The following is a 23,776-nucleotide window of genomic DNA, read 5'->3' as shown; positions in this document are numbered from 1 at the left end:
GTGTATGTGTTTATTTGGGATCGTGTGATGTAGTGTTTCCCCCTCCCCCCAAGTACCGGCACCTTTTTTTCTAGAGGAAAAGCACAGGTGTTATGTTGAGTGTTTAGGATGGAAGTTACAACATCATTTTGAGAAATGAAGCATTCTGTGTAGACGCATTTGCCTTTGGATTTGCTTTTTTGCATTATAGGATTGTTATGTACTGAGTTGAATAGGATCCAAAAGGCAGCAGTCTGATTGGTCCTAGAACAATAGGATTCAGAATGCAGCAGTCTGATTGGTCCTAGAACAATAGGATTCAGAATGCAGCAGTCTGATTGGTCCTAGAACAATAGGATTCAGAATGCTGCAGTCTGATTGGTCCTGGAACAATAGGATCCAGAATGCAGCAGTCTGATTGGTCCTAGAACAATAGGATCCAGAATGCAGCAGTCTGATTGGTCCGCAGGAGCCACCCAATCCAACTCCAGGTGGAAGCGAATCCGCAACCTGATTGGCCTTCAGGAGAATCCCAGAATTAGCTAGTCACGTGGGGCCCATTGTGTAAAGAACGTCTATAAAGCAGACATTTCGGGGGAACTTCCATTCTCACTAATATGAGCTGAGTAAAGAGCATGAAATCCACACTCGACTCTGAGTATATTTCAAGGATCTTCCTTGTGGCTGAGGCTACAGTCCAGTTAGGGATTCAGTTCTCTTCACTCATTTCCTAATGTGGAATTTGCCGTTCCCAGTTGCTACACATGGAGTCTACCCCAACGTGCATCGCTTCACGCAGACCTTGAGCTGCATTTTGCCATTTAAATGCCCCATCTCTCATTCTGCGTGCATCCTGTTAGGAGTTGCAACTGTTCCCGCTGGGATGAGGGTCTCCTCCAGCTGTTAGCTGGCTAGCAGACAGGGCCGTCTTTAGCAGATGCGGCGCCGGGGTGCAAATATCCGCCCAGCACCCCCAAATTACCATGCATAGTTGGGGGGCGGTGAAGCTGCGCACTGCCTGACATGGGGGGGCAACTCTCCCCCATGCCGATGCAGGAGAGCAATCCCCACAGAGACTTGGGAGGGAAGCTGCGCCTGCCAGCCATATGGTTGGCGGGGCACAGCTGGCGTGCGTGCAGGGAAAGGGGAGGCCACCAGCCAAGCCGCGCAGCTCCCCCACTCACTGGGGCGCCCCTGAGAGGCCGGCGCCCAGGCACAATGCACAACTAACCCCTATGGGAAAGATGGCTCTGCTTGCAGGCCAAAGTGATGTGAATGAATGAATGAATTTATTATTTCAATCACAGACCAGTTCCTGCTCATACAAAATCATGGAAGTCAGAAATTGGGATGTGGAACTACCGTATTTTTTGCTCTATAGGACGCACCGGGCCATAGGACGCACCTTGTTTTAGAGGGGGAGAACAAGGGGGAAAAAATCTCCCCCTCTCTGCTCAGCGCCCCTTCAGCGAAGCGGCAGGAGAAACGGAGCCCCTTCCATTTCTCCTCCCGCTTTGCTGAAGGGGCGCTGCGCAGCTCTCCCTCTCTGCTGAAGCCGGGAGAGTCTTGCTCTCCTGGCTTCAGCAAAAGGAACCTGAAGCCTCCGGAACGCAGCGGGAACTCACGCTGCGCTCCAAAGGCTTCAGGCGGCTATCCCTGAAGCCTGGAGAGCGAGAGGGGTCGGTGCTCACCGATACCTCTCGCTCTCCAGGCTTCAGCGAAAGCAACGCGTAGCCTCCGGAGCGCGGAGGGAGCGCTCCTTCTGTGCTTTGGAGGCTTCGCATTGCTATCGCTGAAGCCAAGTAACCTGCATTCGCTCGATAGGACGCACACATATTTCCCCTTAATTTTTGGAGGGGAAAAAGTGTGTCCTATAGAGCGAAAAATACGATACATTGCCATGTGAGCGAGATGAATAAACACCCAGCAATAAAAGACAATGGGTGAGGGTTTACCCCAGCAATATATTTGTCAAAATTACAAATACCCAAATACATATGGTCGTTCACCCTGGCTAGATTCAACGTGCTGCCATCTGCCTTATTGCAGGGCAGATTCGAGGGTAAACCATACACGGAAAGAGTCTGTCCCTGCGGCTTGATGGAGGTAGAAACTGTCTCTCATGCCTTGTTACGACGTTGTTTCTACAGGGACATACGCTCAGCATTTATTTCCCCTGCTATGCAAAAATCTAATTTATATATTTTAATTGCTGCTGTCTCAAAGCAAATCTAAAAAAATGTAGTGTAAAAACTGAAAACTGGGAAACACTGGCCTGTGAACGCTCCAATTGGAGAACAGCCCTTACCAAAGGTGTCACAAACTTTGAAGACGCTCAAACTCAGGACACAAGGGAGAAACATGCTAAGCGGAAGGCACGCTTGGCAAATCCACACCGTGATCAACTCCCGCCTGGAAACCAATGTCCCCACTGTGGAAGGACGTGTGGATCCAGAATTGGCCTCCACAGGCACTTACGGACTCGTTGAAACCATGTTTATGGAAAACAATCTTACTCGGCTACGAGTGATCGCCAAAGAAAGAAGAATGTACAGTGGTACCTCGGGTTAAGAACTTAATTTGTTATGGAGGTCCGTTCTTAACCTGAAACTGTTCTTAACCTGAAGCACCACTTTAGCTAATGGGGCCTCCTGCTGCCGCCGTGCCGCCAGAGCACGATTTCTGTTCTCATCCTGAAGCAAAGTTTGTAACCTGAGGTACTATTTCTGGGTTAGCGGAGTCTGTAACCTGAAGTGTCTGTAACCTGAAGTGTCTGTAACCCGAGGTACCACTGTACTGTCCCTGTTATACCAAACTGCAAATTTAAATGTATCCCTATTGTGTTTCAAAAAAAGGGAGAAAGTGATGTGGTTTTGTCCATGACAATATTAAAAACATGATAAAACATCAACCATTAAACACTTCCCTAAACAGGGCTGCCTTCAGATGTCTTCTGAAAATCAGATACAGTAGTTGTTTATTTCCTTGACATCTGATGGGAGGGCATTCCACAGGGCGGGCATCACTACCGAGAAGGCCCTCTGCCTGGTTCCCTGCAACCTCACTTCTTCCAATGAGGGAACCACCAGAAGGCCCTCGGAGATGGACCTCAGTGTCCGGGCTGAGCGATGGGGGTGGAGACGCTCCTTCAGGTATACTGGACCGCGGCCGTTTAGGGCTTTAAAGGTCAGCACCAACACTTTGAATTGTGCTCGGAAATGTACTGGGAGCCAATGTAGGTCTTTCAGGACCGGTGTTATATGGTCTTGGCGGCTGCTCCTAGTCACCAGTCTAGCTGCCACATTCTGGATTAGTTGCAGTTTCTGGGTCACCTTCAAAGGTAGCCCCACGTAGAGCGCGTTGCAGCAGTCCAAGAGGGAGATAACCAGAGCATGCACCACTCTGGCATCAAGTCAAGTTGTGATATGTTAAAATGCATATAAAATTATTGAAATGTATAAAATTGAAAATCATAAATAAAATACATTAAAGTACAGTGGTACCTCGGGTTAAGAACTTAATTTGTTATGGAGGTCCGTTCTTAACCTGAAACTGTTCTTAACCTGAGGTACCACTTTAGCTAATGGGGTCTCCCGCTGCCACCGTGTGATTTCTGTTCTCATCCTGAAGCAAGGTTCTTAACCCGAGGTACTATTTCTGGGTTAGCAGAGTCTGTAACCTGAAGCGTCTGTAACCCGAGGGACCACTGTACTGCCCCTGTTATACCGAATTGCAAATGTAAATGTATCCCTATTGTGTTTCAAAAAGAGAAAGAAAGTGATGTGGTTTTGTCCATGACAACTACATTCGGGCACTTTCTCCCACAGGGAAGGGTGAGCTCAGCATCCCTGCTGAGCTTGCCCCCACCCCCAAATCCCACCTCCATCCCCTTAGCTTGGCCAGCCCACTTTCTAATCTCTCCTCTGTCCATTTGGCATCTGTTCAGTATTATCCTGCTAAGGAATGCAAGCAGGAGGACCTAGTTCACCAGGAGTCAAAGAGAGGGTTGGTGCGGCCGGGACCAGAGGCCCGTCTTCGCTTGGTGGACTTTTGGCAAGGGGGACCCTTTACCCGAGTCTTCCCGCAGGTAAATGGAAAGAGAATAAATGTTTCTGCACAGTTGCTTGCTGGTTTAAGGCGTGTTTGGTTCACTGGGTGAGTGGGGGGCAGTTCTCCCATGTTCTATAGGGTGCAATTATTATTTTCCCCTGTTGCGTTTTGTTGTTGTTGAGGTCTTGCTTCAAAAGTGGTGGCTGTTTTTACTGCGGGGGAAGAGAAACAGCCAGAGTTTAGTGATTAATCCTCTTTCAAAGAACAGCAGCAAGAAAGAAAACCAGACATTCCACAGGCAGTTCTGAAGGGGCCACTGTTTGCTGCGAAGGACTTATTTTTTTTTGCTAAGGCAAAATTCCTGAGTGAGGAGGAGGAAAAGGTAACAGCAGCAACAGCAGCTGTGGATCTCTCTGCTCCTTTCCTTCCTTCCTTCCTTTCATCTCTTCCCCCCTTAAACTCTTTGGAAAAGGTGGTAGTTAAAAATAGTTCATCATAATAAAATTATTGTGAATTCAGGGAGATAAGTAGCTAGACAACCTTTCGACAACATCTGAAGGCAGCCCTGTATAGGGAAGTTATTCAATGTTGAATGTTTTATTGTGTTTTTTATGTGTGTTGGAAGCCGCCCAGAGTGGCTGGGGCAACCCAGTCAGATGGGCGGGGTATAAATAATAAAATTATTAGCATGATGATTATTATCTGAACTACCCTGGATTTCTTGTGGGTGGGACTGCACCCACAAACATAGATAAGCAAAAGGGCCATTTTGAAAGCAAAGAGAAAGAGGGAAGAGAAAAAGATTTATCCGTCACAAGCTGCACAGGCAGAGAACCTCCCCTTTTTACATGTTGGGAAATAAAGTAAATTTCTAGCTCTTCAACACCACAGAGACAGACGACGTGGAGGTGCTTAGAATTTCTAGTGGTCAAACGAATCACCTTTCTGTTATAATCAGAATAAATGAAGCAAAACATGGAAGTTTAAGTGTAGTTTGTTCTGATTTGTGCCATTTATCTATAGGCTGAAATATCTGACTTTTCTTAGTGCGTGTTTTAGGAATCTGTTAAGCTCTAGACTAGAGACAGGTCAAACAAAATACCCTACACATTAGGTTACATCCTGGCCTCTTGCACTGTAAAGTAGGCCCATAACTTAACACACGCGTAACTTGTGCACATTCAGCTTTATGAACTTGGCCAATAAATAAATAAAAAGGGGTTGGGCAGCCAGGAAAAAGACTTTGGCAATTCCACCCACCATTGAACCCAATAACTATAGGCGGTTTTGGCTTTAAGTGTGATCTCCAGATCGTAAGTTGCGGGCCTTACTGTACCTGCAAACTGTGCCCATAATCCTCAAAGCCCCAAAGCCAGCCAAGAAGTTTCGTTACCGCTGGTAAATAAAAGACTGGGCCTCTCCTTGCTTCCGTGTACAGAAGCCGACCAGACTGGCGGCGGCTGAATCTTTCTTTGCCACAGACTGAGCGCACACCATGCATTTAAACCACGTGGTTTCCCTCCAAGAATCCTGGGAACTGTAGTACGTTGAGGGTGCTGGGAATTGTAGCACTGCGAGGGGTAAACGACAGTTTCCAGGATTCTTTGTGCGCGGGGTGTGTGTGCTTTAAATATACAGTGCTACCTCAGGTTAAATACTTAATTCGTTCCGGAGGTCCATTCTTAACCTGAAACTGTTCTTAACCTGAAGCACCACTTTAGCTAATGGGGCCTCTTGCTGCTGCTGCACCGCCGGAGCACGATTTCTGTTCTCATCCTGAAGCAAAGTTCTTAACCTGAGGTACTGTTTCTGGGTTAGCGGAGTCTGTAACCTGAAGCGTCTGTAACCTGAAGCGTATGTAACCCGAGGTACCACTGGATGGGAATTGCATGCCCTCCAACATTTCTCCGATGAAAATAGGGACGTCCCAAGGAAAAGCGGGACATTCCAGGATCAAATCTGAACGCTTCTGTCAATCCGTATCTGTCCCTGGAAAATTGGGGCACTTGGAGGGTCTGGGATTGCAGCTTCTCCCACCTCCTGGCACTTGATGTTGGAGGCAGCCGCCTCACTTTCCCCGACAACGGGGCTAGATTTCCCCACAGCTTGTGTGAGCACTCAAAACACACCCTTTCCCACTCGCTTCAAGATGACGACTGGGCAGGCCTAGTGAGGCCAGCAACGCTTCCAAGGAAACACTCTCCTGTTCCTTGCACTGTTTGCTTTGGGCCGGGAAGACGGGGGGGGGGGGGCAAAGGTCAGCAGCGCCACTGGTGTTTGCTCCATTGCTTTCCTCGCACGGAAGTTCCTCCCAGCAGCGGCGGCGGCTGTGATCCTGTGGAGGCCAGGTGGGTTTCCCAGGTGGGTTGGCTCGATTTGCATGAGGACACTCACCTGGTCCTGTTCCAGAAGGTGCATCACTGTGTGTATTAGCCAAGGGAGGGGCCGTTGGCCACAACCGCCTCTTCCAGATCAGCCCTTAAGCGTCATTGTTTGGGGTTGTCGTTTGGGTTCGCACAAGGCATCGGCCCGCAGGTGGCCATGTGAAAAAGAGGGGGGGATGTGCCTTGTACCTTTTAATAGTTGGGAGAATTTCAGCAGATTTATGTAATCCGGCGGACAGTTTCAGAATCCATCAACGTGCCTGCCTAATTGCCATCGAAATAAAAATACAGTGGTACCTCGGGTTACATACGCTTCAGGTTACAGACTCCACTAACCCAGAAATAGTGCTTCAGGTTAAGAACTTTGCTTCAGGATGAGAACAGAAATCGTGCTCCGGTGGCGCGGCAGCAGCAGGAAGCCCCATTAGCTAAAGTGGTGCTTCAGGTTAAGAACCGTTTCAGGTTAAGAACGGACCTCCGGAACAAATTAAGTACTTAACCTGAGGTACCACTGTAAAGGGGGTAATTTTTTAAAAAATAAGCAGACACACAGCGGACCCAAGAAATTTTGCTGCCTGAGATGAAGGACAAGATCGTGGGTCACTCCAGCTTGTTCCATGTACAGAAGCCAACTAGAACAGCAATTTAGTTCCCCTCCTCAGCATACATCAAAAGCGCTCTCATGTCGTTTTAACTGCCATGGCTTTCTCCATCGGGACGTGGGTGGTGCTGTGGTCTAAACCACTGAGCCTCTTGGGCTTGCCGATCAGAAGGTTGGCGGCTTGAATCCCTGCAACGGTGTGAGCTCCCATTGCTCTGTCCCAGCTCCTGCCAGCCTAGCAGTTTGAAAGCACACCAGCGCAAGTAGATAAATAGGTACCGCTGCGGTGGAAAGGTAAACGGCATTTCCGTGCGCTCTGATTTCTGTCACGGTGTCCCGTTGTGCCAGAAGCGGTTTAGTCCTGCTGGCCACATGACCCAGAAATCTGTCTGTGGACAAACGCCGGCTCCCTCAGCCTGAAAGCAAGATGAGCACCACAACCCCATAGTCGCCTTTGACTGGACTTAACTGTCCAGGGGTCCTTTACCTTTACCTTTTTTTAAACATGGCTTTCCCCAAAGAATCCTGGGAACTTTAGTTTGTTCAGGGTGCTGGGAACGAGAGCTTTGCAAGATTGGCACCCTTAACCCTTGTCTTATAATGTTACAAAAATAAGAATCGGGGTTCCCTGAGGATCAATGCAGATCTCCATGTGCTGCCTTTCAACCAGATCTACTATTTTATGTACACAGGCGTGTGAAAATGATTTGTGGTGCTCCGATATCTTCTTTTCCGGAGGGATTAAATGGTATTTTCTTTGGCGTTCCATTGCATGTGATGAACATGTACACCATTGTATTGAAACTGGAGCAAAACCATGTCTGTTCCCCAGGCGTACACACACACACCAAACACCTGGAGTGAGCAACAATTGGTGTTAGGCACAGAGCAGTGAAGGAAAGTAGACTGCAATCCGCCAATTTCTGCAATCCATCAATTGGCCAATTTCTGGTGAACCACCAAGTGCCTGTTCTGCAGGGATTCTTGAAAAGGATGCTGAACATGGTGGAATTTTCACCTGGTCTTGCAAGGCACTTAACAAGCATTAAGCAGGTGCACATACTCAGGAACACTGAATATGGATTAGTCATGCCTTAACATATCAAGAGGGACGCGGGTGGTGCTGTGGGTTAAACCGCAGAGCCTAGGACTCGCCGATCAGAAGGTCGGCGGTTCGAATCCCCACGACGGGGTGAGCTCCCGTTGCTCGGTCCCTGCTCCTGCCGACCTAGCAGTTTGAAAGCACGTCAAAGTGCAAGTAGATAAATAGGTACCGCTCTGGCGGGAAGGTAAACGGCATTTCCATGCACTGCTCTGGTTCGCCAGAAGCGGCTTCGTCATGCTGACCACATGACCCAGAAGCTGTACGCTGGCTCCCTCGGCCAGTAAAGCGAGATGAGCGCTGCAACCCCAGAGTCGGTCACGACTGGACCTAATGGTCAGGGGTCCCTTTACCTTTACCTTTAACATATCAAGAGAACCTGAGCACAGATTCTTGTTTTGTAAAAAAATATCTCACATCACAAGGACTCGGTGGAAGATGGGTAGATACCGCTTGAGACAGTCCAGTTCATCCCCTCATTTTTGCTCCCTTTCATTCTAGGTGGAAGCGCTTCTGAAGTGTCCTAAAGTGTCCTATGTCCTAAGTGTCCTCTTCCCTGAGGGTACAAGGGGCCAGCAATGGAGACGGTTGTGATTGTGGCCATTGGGGTGCTGGCGACCATCTTCCTGGCTTCTTTCGTGGCTCTGGTTGTGGTGTGCAGGCAACGTTACTGCCGGCCCAAGGACTTCTCGAACCATTATGATACCAGGTGAGCGTGCAAATTTTTGAAAAAGAAATTGTTATGTACTGAAGTTCTCACCCTGGGCCAGCAGGGGGATACTGTAGATAGTTATGCAAATGAAGGATCGAAAGTGACGTTCAGTGATTGGATAGTTTTAGAAAGTTGCTACAGTTACGTTGTTCTGGAGCTCTATATAAGCAGGCTGACTGAGCTCTTCAGTTCAGTTCTGTTCTGGCCTCTGAATGAAGAAGAGCTGTTTGAAGAATCGCTGTGTCGTCTGATATGTTCACCCACAACTTAACAGAAATGGTGAGGATGCGACGTAACGTTCCCCTCCTCGTCCGTCTCCAATTCACGAGACGTTGCACCGGGTGATGCAGAAGAACTCTGTGCTCTCAAAACTGAGTGTCGGGATGAGAAAAAAATATTGAATATATGGAAAATAATTGTGTACAGCTGAAAACGCGGGCACCATTAAGATAAAATTCAGCAGTGTAAATAAGTTTTGATGGATGCACTAATGGAAAACCAATTGGTATTGTTTTTGTAAAATATTTAAGATTTAAGATGTGTAAAATGAACCATGGAAAGAGAAGAAGGGAATTCATTGATATCTGAAGGATGTGAAATGAGTATTTGAAATTGTAAAACTGAAAATTTAATAAAAATTATTAAAGAAGGAAAGAAAATGCTGATCCCAGTTCACCTTTGAACTTTCCCCTCAGGCCCATCGTTGACTTCAGTGGCACCATGGAAACCCAGTCTGAACCTTCAGAACTAGAATTGGATGACGTGGTTCTAACAAACCCACATATTGAAGCCATCCTGGAGAATGCAGACTGGATTGAAGATGCTTCGTAAGTTTTGCAGCAATGCCTCCCCAGGCAGCATAAAATGGGGAACGGGATTTTTTTTTTATTCACCCAGAATTGTGACAGGTATTAGGAATCACTTCAGACGTCGTCTTCTTCTTTGGTGATCACTTGTAGCTGAACAAAATTGTCTTCCATGAACACGGTCTTAACAGTGAGTCCTTAAGTGACTGTGGAGGCCAATTCTGGATCCACACGTCTTTCCACAGTGGGGCCATAGGTTTCCGGGTGGGAGTTGATCACGGTGAGGGTTCGCCAAGCGTGCCTTCCTCTTAGCATGCTTCTCCCTTTCATTCTGAGTTTGAGCGTCTTCAAAGTTCGTGACACCTTTGGTAAAGGCTGCTCTCCAATTGGAGCGTTCGCAGGCCAGTGTTTCCCAGTTGTCAGTGTTTATACTACATTTTTAAAGATTTGCCTTGAGAGAGTCTTTAGACCTCTTTTGTTTACCACCAGCATTAAGCTTTCCATTTTTAAGTTCAGAATAGAGTCGTTGCTTTGGAAGACGATAATCAGCACAACATGACCAGTCCAACAAAGTTGATGTTGAAGAATCATTGCTTCGACACTGGTGATCTTTGCTTCTTCCAGTACGCTGGCATTCGTTTGCCGGTGTAATTAATTAATACAACACCAGAGATTGTAGTCTATCTGAGTGTTTAGCACCAGGGTGTGAAACTCAGAGCAGCTGGCTAGCCAGACTTTTCCCATGGAAAATGCTCTATAATTTTTCATTTGGGGGGGGGGGGAATAGTTGACTTTGATGGGAGAGATGAATGGTGAACTTTGAGAAATACCCCTTGCATTAGGAGCAGGGAACCAATGAGATTTTTCAAAATTTGCAGTTTTCCCAATTTTGCAATGCAGCTCCCTAACCAATAATCACGGGTGCAATCAGTCCTGTGATTTTTCCGTTTTCTGCGTTGACTACAGAAGCTTGGATGACTCTTTCAGTGGTATCTGCTAAAATGCCTCATTGCTTCTCTAACTCACTGCTGTGTTTCCCCCCTCTTTCTTCCTCCTTTCAGGGGCCTGGTCTCCCATTGCATTGCTATCCTGAAGGTAAATCCCGTTTTTGGGGGTGGGGTGGGGTGGGGACTGCAATGTGAGGATGCTATGCTCGGCGGCCCCGACTCACACCATCCCTCTTTGGACAGATCTGCCACACCCTCACCGAGAAGCTTGTTGCCATGACGATGGGTTCGGGGTCCCAAATGAAGCCTCCGGCAAGCCTCAGTGACATCATTGTGGTTGCCAAGCGGATCAGCCCCAGGTGAGAGTTGCCAGGGGGCGATGCCAAACTGGCGGGAAGCATTAGAGCAGGCCGAGGGAAGCTTTGCATCCCTCCAGGTGTTGTCACATGACAACAACAAAGGTGCAGAGCGGGGGTCGGCAATGTTTACCTCGCCTGGGCCGGTTCACTCCCACAGAGATTGCTCCATGGGCTGGATTGCGTCTGCGCAGATGTGATTTTCAGCATTTATACCCCTATCTGGCTGGATTTCCCCAGCCACTCTGAGCATTTCCCAACAGAATATTAAAAACATGATAAAATATCAAACATTAAAAATGTCCCTAAACATGGCTGCCTTCGGATGTCTTCTAAAAATCAGATAGTTGTTTATTTCTTTGACATCTGATGGGATGGCGTTCCACAGGGTGGGTACCACTACAAAGAAGGCCCTCTGCCTGGTTGCCTGCAACCTCACTTCTCGCAGGGAGGGAACTGCCAGAAGGCCCTCGGCGCTGGACCTCAGTGTCCGGGCTGAACGATGGGCGTGGAGACGCTCCTTCAGGTGTACTGGACTGAGGCCGTTTAGGGCTTTAAAGGTCAGTACCAACACTTTGAATTGTCCTCAGAAATATACTGGGAGCCAATGTAGGTCTTTCAGGACTGGTGTTATATGGTCCCGGTGGCCACTCCCAGTCAGCAGTATAGGTGCTGCATTCGAGATTAATTGTAGTTTCCGGGTCATCTTCAAAGGTAGCCCCACGTAGAGCATATTGCAGTAGTCCAAGCAGGAGATAACTAGAGCATGCACCACTCTGGCAGGACAGTCTGTGGGCAGGTAGGGTCTCAGCCTGCGTACCAGATGGAGCTGGTAGACAGCTGCCCTGGACACAGAATTGACCTGCGCCTCCATGGACAGTTGTCAGTTGAAAATGACTCCCAGGCTGCGCACCTGGTCCTTCAGGGGCACAATTGCCCCATTCAGGACTCTCAATCACCTCTGGACTACAACTCTACTCCTCATCCCTGACCATTGGCCATGCTGGCTGGGGCAGGTGGGAATAGGAGTACAATGACAGGTTCTCCACCTTTGGTCTGACTAATGACTTTCCATCCAGGGTTGCATTTTTTTTAAAAAAAATCCAATTTTCTGCAGTGCAAAAAGCACGGGGGGCGAAACGTAAGAGACCCACAGTTTGACATCATTGGGAGCCGCCCAGAGTGGCTGCGGAAACCCAGCCAGGTGGGCGGGGTATGTATAAATAAATAAATAAATAAATAAATTGTTGTTGTTAGCTGCCACATGAAAAGTGTGTGAACAAACTATGGCCATTTCAGTGCACACGTACTGCAGAAGTACTTTAATGTTCGATGTTTGATGGTGTTTTTATATTTTGCTTGAAGCCCCCAAGAACGGCTGGGACAACCCACTCAGAGGGGCGGCATATGAATAATAAAATTGTGGGATGTGAAACACAAGAGCAGTCAAGTACAACATTCCTAGAGTGAACCTGTTTACACATGGGGAGGAATGTTTGTCCAGCCAGCAGGTAAACTTCCTGTTTCCTTCTGAGCTGGGACAGACTTCCTCTGCATGTGACTAGAGGTGGGTGTGGCCTCACCTGTGCAGGTAACGACAAAAGCACAGGGCAGGGCAGCCATCTCTCTCTCTCTCTCTCTCTGACTACATGCATCGAAGAAGCAACATCCGCTTAGCCAAAGATGCTCTCTTGGCCTCCAGCCAAGAGAGGACAAAAGGACTGTCTCTTTATGAGATAGTTTCCAGGTGTATGTTACTTTTCTAAGCTAAGTCTGCCTTCTGGGATCCGATTGTGAACAGAATATGAGTAAACTCTTTTTATACTTTTATAGAAGACTGTGTCGTGTCTTATCTTTTATGAGGGAATAAGGGGGAAATACCAGAACAGTTATTATATAGGCTTTAGCGAGCCTGAGCAAACGCATCCGCTGTGAGTTTAAAAGGGGGAATGTTACTCTGCTAAATTGTGAACTTGTTAACACAAGTTGGAAAGGCTATAATCAAACAATATATCCTCTCCTGCATCCCTGAACATTCCCACAAAAATTAATAGTAGTAGCAGTAACATCAGTCTGCAGATTCTCCTTTATTCCAGCCCACTCCTTCCCCATCAACCCGAGTTGTATTGGGCTAGGGCATATTATTTATTCTCACACTCCTCTCTTTCTTAATGTGCCTGTAGTAATAATAATAATAATAATAATAATAATAATAATAATAATACAACAACAACAACAACAACAATTTATTATTTATACCCCACCCATCTGGCTGGGCTTCCCCAGCCACTCTGGGCGGCTTCCCAAAAAAATATTAAAATACTGTAATACATCAAACATTAAAAGCTTCCCTAAACAGGGCTGCCTTCAGATGTCTTCAAAAAGTCTGGTTGTTGTTGTTCTCTTTGACATCTGGTGGGAGGGCGTTCCACAGGGAGGGCGCCACTACCGAGAAGGCCCTTTGCCTGGTTCCCTGTAACTTCTCGCAGTGAGGGAACCGCCAGAAGGCCCTCAGTGCTTGACCTCAGTGTCCAGGTAGAACGATGGGGGTGGAGACGCTCCTTCAGATATAAGTGCCTGTAGCTCTTATTAATCCAATACACACCACTTGTGTTGCAAAGGGCCTTGAAAGAGCCGTCTCTTCCCCATAGACGATTGGGTTTTCTTTTCCTCCCAGGGTCGATGATGTGGTCCGATCCATGTACCCACCACTGGATCCCAAACTCCTGGATGCCAGGTGAGTAGGCAATGTCGGATAGGCGAGTTGACAGGAATTGTGCAACATCCTCTTTGGCAATCAATCATGGCCGAGTAAGATTGCCTTCCATGAACACGGTCTTAACAGTGAGTCCGAAAGTGACTGTGGAGGCCGATTCTGGATCCACACGTCCTTCCACAGTTGGGACATAGGTAGGGTTACCGTAAGTGAAAATCTGGACACAGAAATTGTTGAGGTGTTTTGGGGTTGTTGTTTTTTTTTTGCTTTTTTGTGTTTTTTAGCTATTTTTAAAGGAAAATTGCAAAAATAAAACCCCGACACTTCCCATACGGGCTGCAATGACGCCAGACATTTTGAGTGCTTTTCAGAAATTCTGCCTGGGTGCCATTTTTGAAGGACAAAACCCAGAGATGTTCAGAAAATGTCCGGAACATATTGGAGCCCTAGACATAGGTTTTTGGGTGGCAGTTGATCACGGTGAGGATTTGCCAAATGTGCCTTCCTCTTAGCTCGTTTCTCCCTTGCGTCCTGAGTTCGTGCTTCTTCAAAGTCCATGACACCTTTGGTAAAGGCTATTCTCTAAAGGGACGCGGGTGGCGCTGTGGTCTAAACCACAGAGCCTAAGGCTTGCGTTCCAATCCCGGCGATGGGGTGAGCTCCCGTTGCTTGGTCCCTGCTCCTGCCCACCTAGCAGTTCGAAAGCACATCAAAGTGCAAGTAGATAAATAGGTGCCGCTCCGGCAGGAAGGTAAATGGCATTTCCGTGCGCTGCTCTGGTTTGCCAGAAGCGGCTTAGTCATGCCGGCCACATGACCCTGAAAAACTGTCTGTAGACAAATGCCCGCTCCCTTGGCCAGTAAAGCAAGATGAGTGCCACAACCCCAGAGTCATCCAAGACTGGACCTAACGGTCAGGGGTACCTTTACCTTTTTATTCTCTAATGGCCTTCTTGAGCCACATTCATACCAAAAGTTCGTCCCATGGACTTTATTGTATTTTTGTTTTGTTTTATCATTATGATGAGTGTTTTCCGTTATAGTGTTTATCATTATGATAGTGTTATAGCATTTTATGAATTGATTGTTTCGGTTTTACGTCATATATCACTTTGGAATTTATACTGTAATTATTTTTTTAAAAAAATTAAAATTAAAAATTGATTTTACAACTTCATTCACGCTCATAATCACAAATAATGGAAATTACACAAGATTCTTCCCAATCTCAAGACTTCCCTCCTCCCCTCTGTGGGTTCTTTAAGTAATTTTTTAAACTGAATATTATAAGTCCATCTAATTGACAGTCCTCCATTGTTTCCCAAATCTGTGCAACATTGCAAGAGTTATTTAAAACTTGCCAAAGAGTTCAAGTGTTTACAGTGTTCTTTCAAATATGATGTAAATTTATCCCATTCTTTACTGAAGTTTTGATCCTCCTGGTTTCTGATTTTCCCTGTTAATCTTGCCATCTCTGCGTAGTCCAATAATTTCATCTGCCAGTCTACCCTAGATATCTTACCATCTTTCTAACTCTGGGCAAGAAGCATCCTTTCAGCTGTTGTAGCATACATAAACAATCTTTTCAGTTCCTTTGGTATCTCTGCATCTACGATTCCTAACAAATAGGCTTCTGGTTTTTTAACAAAAGTTATTTTAAACCTTTTTTTTCAATTCATTGTAAATCATTTCCCAGAATTCCTTTATTACTTTACAGTTCCACCACATATGACAAAAGGTGCCTTCCTTTGCCTTACATTTCCAACAAACATTTGAACTTGTCCTGTACAATGGTACCTCGGGTTAAGAACTTAATTCGTTCTGGAGGTCCGTTCTTAACCTGAAACTGTTCTTAACCTGAAGCACCACTTTAGCTAATGGGGCCTCCCGCTGCTGCTGCGCTGCCACCGCACAATTTTTGATCTCATCCTGAAGCAAAGTTCTTAACCCAAGGTACTATTTCTGGGTTAGCGGAGTCTGTAACCTGAAGCGTCTGTAAGCCGAAACGTCTGCAACCCGAGGTACCACTGTACATTTTTGCTAATCAGAGTTAAATACCAGCGATACATCCTTTTCATATAATTTTCTTTCAATTTCTTTCTTTTAATTTTCTTTTAACGTATAACACACTGTATTGAATTATTTTTAATCCCGTGAACAAACAACAAATAGTAATTCCTTTTCTGTGCCGGGGGCAGGGGAATGGGGGCATTTGGCTGGATGGGTCCCGCTCCCTCCTTATTCTGACCAGTCTCCATCCTTTTGAAGGACAACTGCGCTGCTCCTTTCCGTCAGCCACCTGGTCTTGATCACCCGCAATGCCTGCCACTCTCCCAGCCGCATGGACTGGATCGACCAATCGCTGTCTGCAGCAGAGGAGCACATGGCTGTGTTGCGCGAGGCAGCCCTTGCCTCTGAACCGGAGCGCTCTGGGCCCAGCGGCGATGCTTTCCTGCAGGAGCAGTCGACGATCTGAGGGAGGAATCCGAAACCCAGAGCTCCTCGGATGAACTGCTCCCCGACGTTTCCTCCTCTCTTCCCCTCATCTAGCGCTGTGGTCGTGAACGCGATGCTTGTGCCGCCCGCCGCATAGTGTAGTTTTGCTTCACGGTTAGCACCCCAAGCGATACAGGACTGAATCTCCGCTCCCTTGATGTCACAATTCTCTCCCATGTGTGGAATCGGTGACACTGAGGTGGTTTTGATGCCAGGGGATGCTGTTGGTGGTGGTTGTTTTTTCCCCACAGCGAGAAGAAAAACGTTATCTAAGTACAAATAAGGCCACATAAAGGGGTGCTGTGTCAAAAACTGCAAACCATACGGATTGCAAAGAGCTGCTTTAGGTATGTCTGGGGTTTGAGGGCATGACTAGTAGGATTTCTGGCTTTGCGTTATTATCCGAGACCTTTGTTATCACAAGCTGCCTTTAAAAGCTCCCTCCATTTCTGGGAATGTAGAAATGTAGTTGGATTCTAAGGCCTAAAGTTTTATTTATATACTCTGAGCCTCCTACAATCCAAACTGAGGACTACAGAAAGCTGGAATGTACCACTCTTCTTCTTCCAGTACATTTCTGGTGCACAGAACCGAAGTTTAAGTTTAAATTGTGTTGTTGTTTTTTTAACGTTTAAAATGTAAGCAGATTCCTCCCTAATACAGCTTATGGCACTTCCACATGGGTTGTTTTTATTGAGCATTCCTCATAGAATTATAGAGTTGAAAGGGACCCCGTGTCATCTAGTCCAGCCCTCGGCAATGGTGAAATCTTGATTTGTTCACTTACAATTTGCGCAGAGGTTATATGACATCACTTCAAGTCCTGTGCGATTGTCTTTCACTTTCTGTACTGAAAAAAAGTCTGATAAGAAGAGAAGGAATAGCAAATTGCACTGGAAAGAAAGTGTGGCAAAATAACCACTGGCTTGTAATAACCACTGGATCTTTGTGTACAAATCAGAATGAATACGCAATAAACAGCCAGTTGGATTTCCCCTTTGTCTAAATTGGCTTTGTGCAAGAGGTTTTTCCTCCTATGCAAAGGAACATGTTTATACTTTTGGGATAAACCTGTCAGCATTTTTATTCCTTTGGAACTGTATATGCATAAGTTTCTTGATAACATATTTAGGGTGAGTGCTGCCGCCCATAGGCCTAACCATTTGGCCACCATGCCTTGCAAACAAAAGGGGCCTTTTCAAACTAAAAGGGCCCTTTTCAAAATATATATTTGGGGAGGGAGGGAAATAAAATATTTAGGGCAGCTCTTCAGATCATCTTTTCCCCATCAAATCTGTGTATGTCCCAGTCTGAAAATGAATTTAAAAAATGAATTTGCTCATGCTCGAGTGTAAAATGAGAGCTGAAGAGACTGAGACCCATTCCATGTCATGCTATCAGATGCAGATATCGCTCCACCAGGACCAGCCCAATACATTTAACCATTTATATTTGAGCATTAAACACATCCCTTGAAATTCAAAGTACAGGAGTACATAAGGCAGAAAACCCCACCAACACCTTTCCTTCTCCGTTGCAGCAAAACTACAACTGTAATAAATAAAATAATTAACAATCTGCTTCACTTTTGTGACAGAGGGGGTGGAAATGTCTTCACGCAGTGGTAGGGCCATACCAATACTAAAATCTAGATGTATGTGGACAGTTTATGGCTCAGTGAACTCTATACATGTTCAGAGATATTTGTTACCAATACTGCTAATTTTCAAGAACATCCACTATCCCTTCTTTTTAAGGAAGATATGAATCTCAGTCAACCGATCCTTCAGCTGAATGCTTGTCTCATAAAACTTATCTCAGAACCACACACCTTCCTAGCTTGGGCTGTGCAAATGTTTTCATCTGTTGACTTGACGCTCCTATTTTTTCTCTTCATTCAAACTGTTCTCTTGAAATAAAATATGGGAGTTCCCATCACCTAAACTTAAGAGTGCTTCCAGACATGGGAGTCCTATTGCAAATAGGTGTTTGACATCCTTTTCTTTTTCTTTTTAAATGACAGGGTATTTTGTGGAAAGTATAAACCTGGATTAAAGGTGGGAGATACAGGCTGCCGTTTAGGTGCTTACGATGGGGGGCGGAGATGCTGTGAAAAGATTGCATGCAAGAATGACACCAACAATAAATACCTATCTGGAACTACTGCTTAGTCAGGAAAATGGTTACCCAAAGGTGGGTCAGCACCATTTATAGACGTTGACAATGCTATGTAATTTGTTAAGACCTACTTTATTACAATGGGACACAGGTGGTGCTGTGGGTTAAACCACAGAGCCTAGGACTTGCCGATCAGAAGGTATGCGGTTCAAATCCCCGCGACGGGGTGAGCGCCCGTTGCTCGGTCCCTGCTCCTGCCAACCTAGCAGTTCGAAAACACGTCAAAGTGCAAGTAGATAAATAGGTACCGCTCCGGGGGGAAGGTAAACGGCATTTCCATGTGGTGCTCTGGTTCGCCAGAAGCGGCTTAGTCATGCTGGCCACATGACCTGGAAGCTGTACGCTGGCTCCCTCGGCCAGTAAAACAAGATGAGCGCCGCAACCCCAGAGTCGTCCGCGACTGGACCTAACAGTCAGGGGTCCCTTTACCTTTTTACTTTATTACGATAAAATTTGCAACAGTTCTCTACAGAACATTGCTGTTGTCCCAAACTGTTCTTAGCTGTGTCTGAAACAAAATAATATATTGTACTGGATGGGACACCTGGATGTAACAACATAGTGTGATTTACTTGGAAACTTGTGTTGAATTAATGGCCCCATACATTTAAAGCAGTATTGTGCCACTTTAAAGAGTCACAGCTTCTCCCAAAGAATCCTGGGGAACGTAGTCTCTTAAGGGCGCTGAAAGTTGTTAGGTGACACCTGTTCCGTTTACAGAGCTAGAATTTCCAGAACGGTTTAGCAAGCAATTCCTCTTCTCTGGAAACTGAAGCTGTGAAAGGGGAATAGGGGGTCTCCCAGCAACTCTCAGCGCCCTTAAAGAAACTACAGTTCACAAGATTTTTTTTTCATTTTTTTTATTAATTTTCCAAAATTTTAAACTAACAAACAAACCTACATCATAACTGTACTTAATCCAATCTTAATAACATTGTTAAGTGACTTCCTCAAATTCCCTTGACTGAATTTCAATATATATCATTGTAACGGTTTTCCAAAACAAAATCTCATAAAATTTACTTAGTCCTCTTAACATCTTTGTTTCTTTTCATCTTTGCTTTAAACATAATATTCTATAACTTCACATATTTAAATCCTTAGCCTATTTTTTTTTGCAAGTATTTCTAATTAATTTCTAATTTCTAATTAATTTATCTTAGCATATTTAAGTAAATAATCTTTGAAGATTCCATTCTTCCTGGTGCTCCTCCTCCTTCTGGTCACGGACTCTTCCGGTCAGGTCCGCTAGCTCCAAAAAGTCCATCATCTTCATAGTTCTCAGGATTTTATGGGGAAAGCCATGATGGTTTAAAGTGGTATGATACTTCAAACATCCCATGCATTTTTGTAAACCACTTTGAGGGTTTGTTTTTTTGCAGTCAAGTGGTGTATAATTTTTATGAAATAAATATAAATAAATAAGATGGGGTGGTCCTAAGCTGCATCTGTTTTCAAGCAGTGACAACAACCACGGTTCTGTTATCATCACTGCCATCATGCCTCTTTTTTATTATTATTACATTATCCATGCCTATGGTAGCTGAAGCTGAAGCCCAGCAAAATCATCATATATCAGGCCTTAGAGAGGCTGCACATGTTGCCTGTACATGTTAAATTCTCAAAATTATGGTGTGGGGTGATGACAATTCTATAACTGTCACACAACTCATAGTTCTGCGGTTAAATAACATCTGTTGATGAAATTTTATTGTAAACACATTTGCTGTACTGTATTTCCCCCTCTGAACTTCCTCGCTAAAAACCCCCCCAAAAACCCCTTACAGTTGCATGCAAATTAAATGCATCTCATTCTGTTTCTTCCAAGCACACTGCTGGAAGCTGCGGTGAAAATTTGAAGGCGACGGTGAGTTTGGGTTTGTTGTTGTTTAGTTGTATCCGACTCTTTGTGATCTCATGGACCAGAGAATGCCAGGCACTCCTGTCTTCCACTGCCCTTAGGCAAGTGCTTTTCTCAGCCTTGCACACACAACCCGTAACGCAGGGGTCAGCAAACTTACCGCGCCTTGAGCTGATGTCTCCAGCGCCGATTGCGCGGAGGGCGAGGGAGCGTGTGCCCTTATGCGTGCGCACACACTATTTCCGGCGCACTTCCAGGTCGGAGGAGCACCAGAAATAGCTTGTGTGCATGTGCATGGGCCTCCTCCGACCCAGATGTGCACCAGAAATAACGTATGCGCATGCGCAAGTAACGCATGCACAAATAACGCTTGCGCGTGTGCACAAGCTATTTCCAGTGCTCTTCTGACCCGGAAGTGGGCAGCCGTGCAGTGCAGTGCAGTGCAGTGCAGCGCCGGTAAGAGTGGGCAGTGGTGCCCAAGAAAGATGTTCAATTATTTTTGTATGTCACAATGGCCACCTGAATATTACTTGCTAAAAATTGGAAAACACAAGAACTACCAACAGTGGAAGATTGGCAGATGAAGATGATGGACTTTTCGGAGCTAGCTGGCCTGACTGGAAGAATCCGCGACCAGAAAGAAGAGGAGTTGCAAGAGGATTGGAGGAAATTTAAGGACTATTTGAATAAATATTGTAATATAAAAAATTAGAAATTACTTGAAAGAAACAAATAGGCCTAGGATTAAACTAAGTTATAATTAAATAAATGGGATTTAGAATGTTAAGAAAAGTAAATAAGATGGACTGTAATTGGAAATTGTTTTAGTTTAATAATGACATTGGAAAGCTGTTACTTTTAATTACAAAGAAACTCAGAAGGGAGAGATTTGAGGAAGTTAACCAAGATGTTTAAAAAGTTGGATTTGTGAAGAATTAAGTTTTTTGGTGTGTTTTTTTTGTGTTTTCATGTATCATTTTACTTTGTGGTTTGTGTTATCACTGTGGAAAATCTAATAAAAAATCTATTTAAAAAAAAAAGAGCGGGCAGCGGCGGTCGCCGCGGGCCGGATAAACGAGTCCCTTGGGCCTTATCCAGCACTCAGGCCTTAGTTTGGGGACCCCTGCCATAATGCATCGATTTATTTATTTTTAATCCAAAGCATTTCTGCACTCCCATATCATAAAATATCAGGGCAATGTACAGCTAAAAATAAAACACCCTTTAAAAAGAATCCAAATAATCATTAAAGTGGCTGGTTAATCGGTTTAAACAGCTGCAAAGACCTGCTGGTGTAAAAAGATTCTCAAGAGCTGTCCTAAGGTCCCAGTCTGTGGAATGCTCTCCCCAGGGAAGTTGGCCTGACGCCTTCATTATACACCTTTCAGGCGCCAGGCAAAAATGTTCCTTTTTAACCAGGCCTTTGCTTGATCTGATTGACATCCTATGCCCTTTTTAAAATATGTCTCTTTTTTCTTTGGAGGGGGATTTAATTGGGTTGTTATTTTTATTTTGTGGTTTTTATGTTGATCTTTTCTGTGAACTGCCTTGAGACCTCCTGGTATAGGATGGGATATAAATTCAGTAAAAAAATATACATACCGGTAAATACATACATAAAAGCAATATGAATACTCTGCTCCCATCCAAAGGCCAAGGATATGGTATTTTTTAGTGACTGCACGACAAGCAGGTGTGATAAAGAAATCCTCACCTGTTGGATTTCTTTCCACCACGCAGCTTAAAAACAAAACGAGCCTTGCATGGAAACAAAGGGAGCAAGGATTAATTAGTCGATCGACGAGGCCAGAATTTTTATTTATGACTGTGGCTGCTGAACCTGAGTGTAATTCCAGGTAAATTCAGGCAAGAATACAAAATTTGAGAATATGGCACAGTAGTGCATTGCGATCCTGTAAGCTTCCTCCTGCTCAAACGGACATGTTGCTTTTCTAAGCTTTTTGCATGGCTTTTGAGTCGATTCCTAAACGTTACGCTTGCAAATTCTTAAATTGGCAATCAAAAGAACAAAAAATCCTTCCAGGGGGCACCCGGATTTGAACCAGGGACCTCTTGATCTGCAGTCAAATGCTCTACCACTGAGCTATACCCCCTCTTCCGGCAACATGCTCGACTTCAACGTAAGGAAACCAAACTCGAAAATCGAGTCTTTCTTTCCAAAAGGGATTAACGGAGATTTAGCAGAGAAACGCCCTCTAATGCCAGAGCGTGCAAAGCACCGGTGCACCAAACGTCAAAGAATTGTTGCTAAACGTTAATTCGGTTACAACAAAAGCTGGTTACGGTCCCCAAATTTAGACAATTAGTGACTCATTGGGGAGCAACTGATTCCCGATTTAAGATACTTTTTTTAAAAAAAAAAAAGGGTAAAAGCTTTATTTATGTTTAACAATTGCTGCGCTTTGTATATGCTGTTTAGGGAAGCTTTTCATGTTTAACAGGTTATTTATATTTTAGTGTTTTGTTGGAAGCCGCCCAGAGTGGCTGGGGAAACCCAGCAAGATGGGCGGGGTATAAATTAATTAATTTATTATTATTATTATTATTATTATTATTATTATTATTTATTATTTCAGTAGTGATTTGCTGGTTATATTTTATGATCAATGTACTTGCGATGCACTATTATACTGTTGTTTGTTTCTAGCCGCCTTGGGATGCGTTGGAATGAAAACGGCATAGAAAGGATTTATATATTTAAAAAATCAATTTATATAAAATATAAATTGAAGGTTTTAAGGCGGGCTCCTCCTGAGAAGTCTTTAGTCCCCAGTCCCAGATATAAGTGAGCTGCTTTCAAGTTGCGATCAGTACAGGGTAGAGCGTGAGAGTCTTAACCTCTGGGTCCTGGGTTCGAATCCCGACTCGGGCAAAATAGTCCTGCATTGCAGGGGGTTGGACTAGAACTAGATGACCCCTGCGCCGGGTCACTTCCCACTTTATGATCCGGATGCTCAAAGAGACGATCAGCTGCTTTCATTCATTCATATGTTGTCCCAAAGTCTCGGGACAGCGTGGAATTAGGCAGCTCCAGAACATTTGGGGGCGAACCGCAAGTCACTCTGCACATGCTCGCTGGTGGCGGTGGCTTGCAAAACGACTAACATCACTTATTATAATTTATGAAACCGCAAGAGTAGTCGATTTGTAGGGTCGATCATCTAGTCCGACAACCGCCCTGGGTCTACAATCCATCAATCAATCAATCAATCAGTCCATCAATCCATCCATCCATCCATCCATCCACCCATCCACCCATCCACCCATCCACCCATCCATCAATCCATCAATCCATCAATCAATCAATCCATCCATCCATCCATCCATCCATCAATCAATCAATCAAAATATCATTCCATTTCAGTTCAAGCCCTTTTTTTAAAGGCTGCACGGTTCTGTTCGGTTACACGGGAGCAGCGCCCACTGAAGTCAGCGGTGCGTCCGCTTGCTTCCAAGTAAACCACGCGGAGAAACAGGATAGGGTTTTGCAGGGGAAGAGCGGCTGCAGTTAAAGGCGCGGGTCCCTAGGTGGCGCTGCGGCCGGCGCTTTTGGATTTCCGCCTCCGCC

General features: G+C 45.3%; 1 protein-coding gene across 4 annotated transcripts; it reads left to right on the top strand.

The window, feature by feature from the left end:
• Window positions 1–3,897: 3,897 nt before the first annotated feature.
• On the top strand, window positions 3,898–17,143 carry TMEM98 (transmembrane protein 98). 4 transcript variants are annotated; one of them, XM_080977105.1, is made up of 7 exons: window positions 3,898–4,066; window positions 8,618–8,825; window positions 9,524–9,655; window positions 10,696–10,729; window positions 10,825–10,940; window positions 13,615–13,674; window positions 15,921–17,143. In XM_080977105.1, the coding sequence occupies exons 2-7, from the start codon at window positions 8,695–8,697 to the stop codon at window positions 16,126–16,128; spliced, it is 681 nt and encodes a 226-aa protein (XP_080833231.1). In that variant the 5' UTR covers window positions 3,898–4,066; window positions 8,618–8,694; the 3' UTR covers window positions 16,129–17,143. The 4 variants fall into 4 exon arrangements, with proteins under 4 accessions (XP_080833231.1, XP_080833234.1, XP_080833233.1 ...); XM_080977108.1 differs by lacking the exon at window positions 3,898–4,066 and adding an exon at window positions 4,251–4,411; XM_080977107.1 differs by lacking the exon at window positions 3,898–4,066 and adding an exon at window positions 6,274–6,377.
• Window positions 17,144–23,776: the final 6,633 nt, after the last annotated feature.

Source organism: Podarcis pityusensis (genome assembly GCF_964106645.2).
Source record: "Podarcis pityusensis genome assembly, chromosome: 13".
NCBI classification, from domain to species: domain Eukaryota; kingdom Metazoa; phylum Chordata; class Lepidosauria; order Squamata; family Lacertidae; genus Podarcis; species Podarcis pityusensis.
Note: the sequence above shows the minus strand (reverse complement) of the source record. Positions and strands in the feature narration are given on the sequence as shown.

Bases quoted from the DNA above. Each gene is read 5' to 3' on its own strand.
- TMEM98 (XM_080977105.1), top strand. From the start codon at position 8,695: ATGGAGACGGTTGTGATTGTGGCCATTGGGGTGCTGGCGACCATCTTC. The intron at 10,730-10,824 runs GTAAATCCCGTT...CTCTTTGGACAG, and splicing joins ATTGCATTGCTATCCTGAAG to ATCTGCCACACCCTCACCGA. The intron at 10,941-13,614 runs GTGAGAGTTGCC...TTTTCCTCCCAG, and splicing joins GCCAAGCGGATCAGCCCCAG to GGTCGATGATGTGGTCCGAT.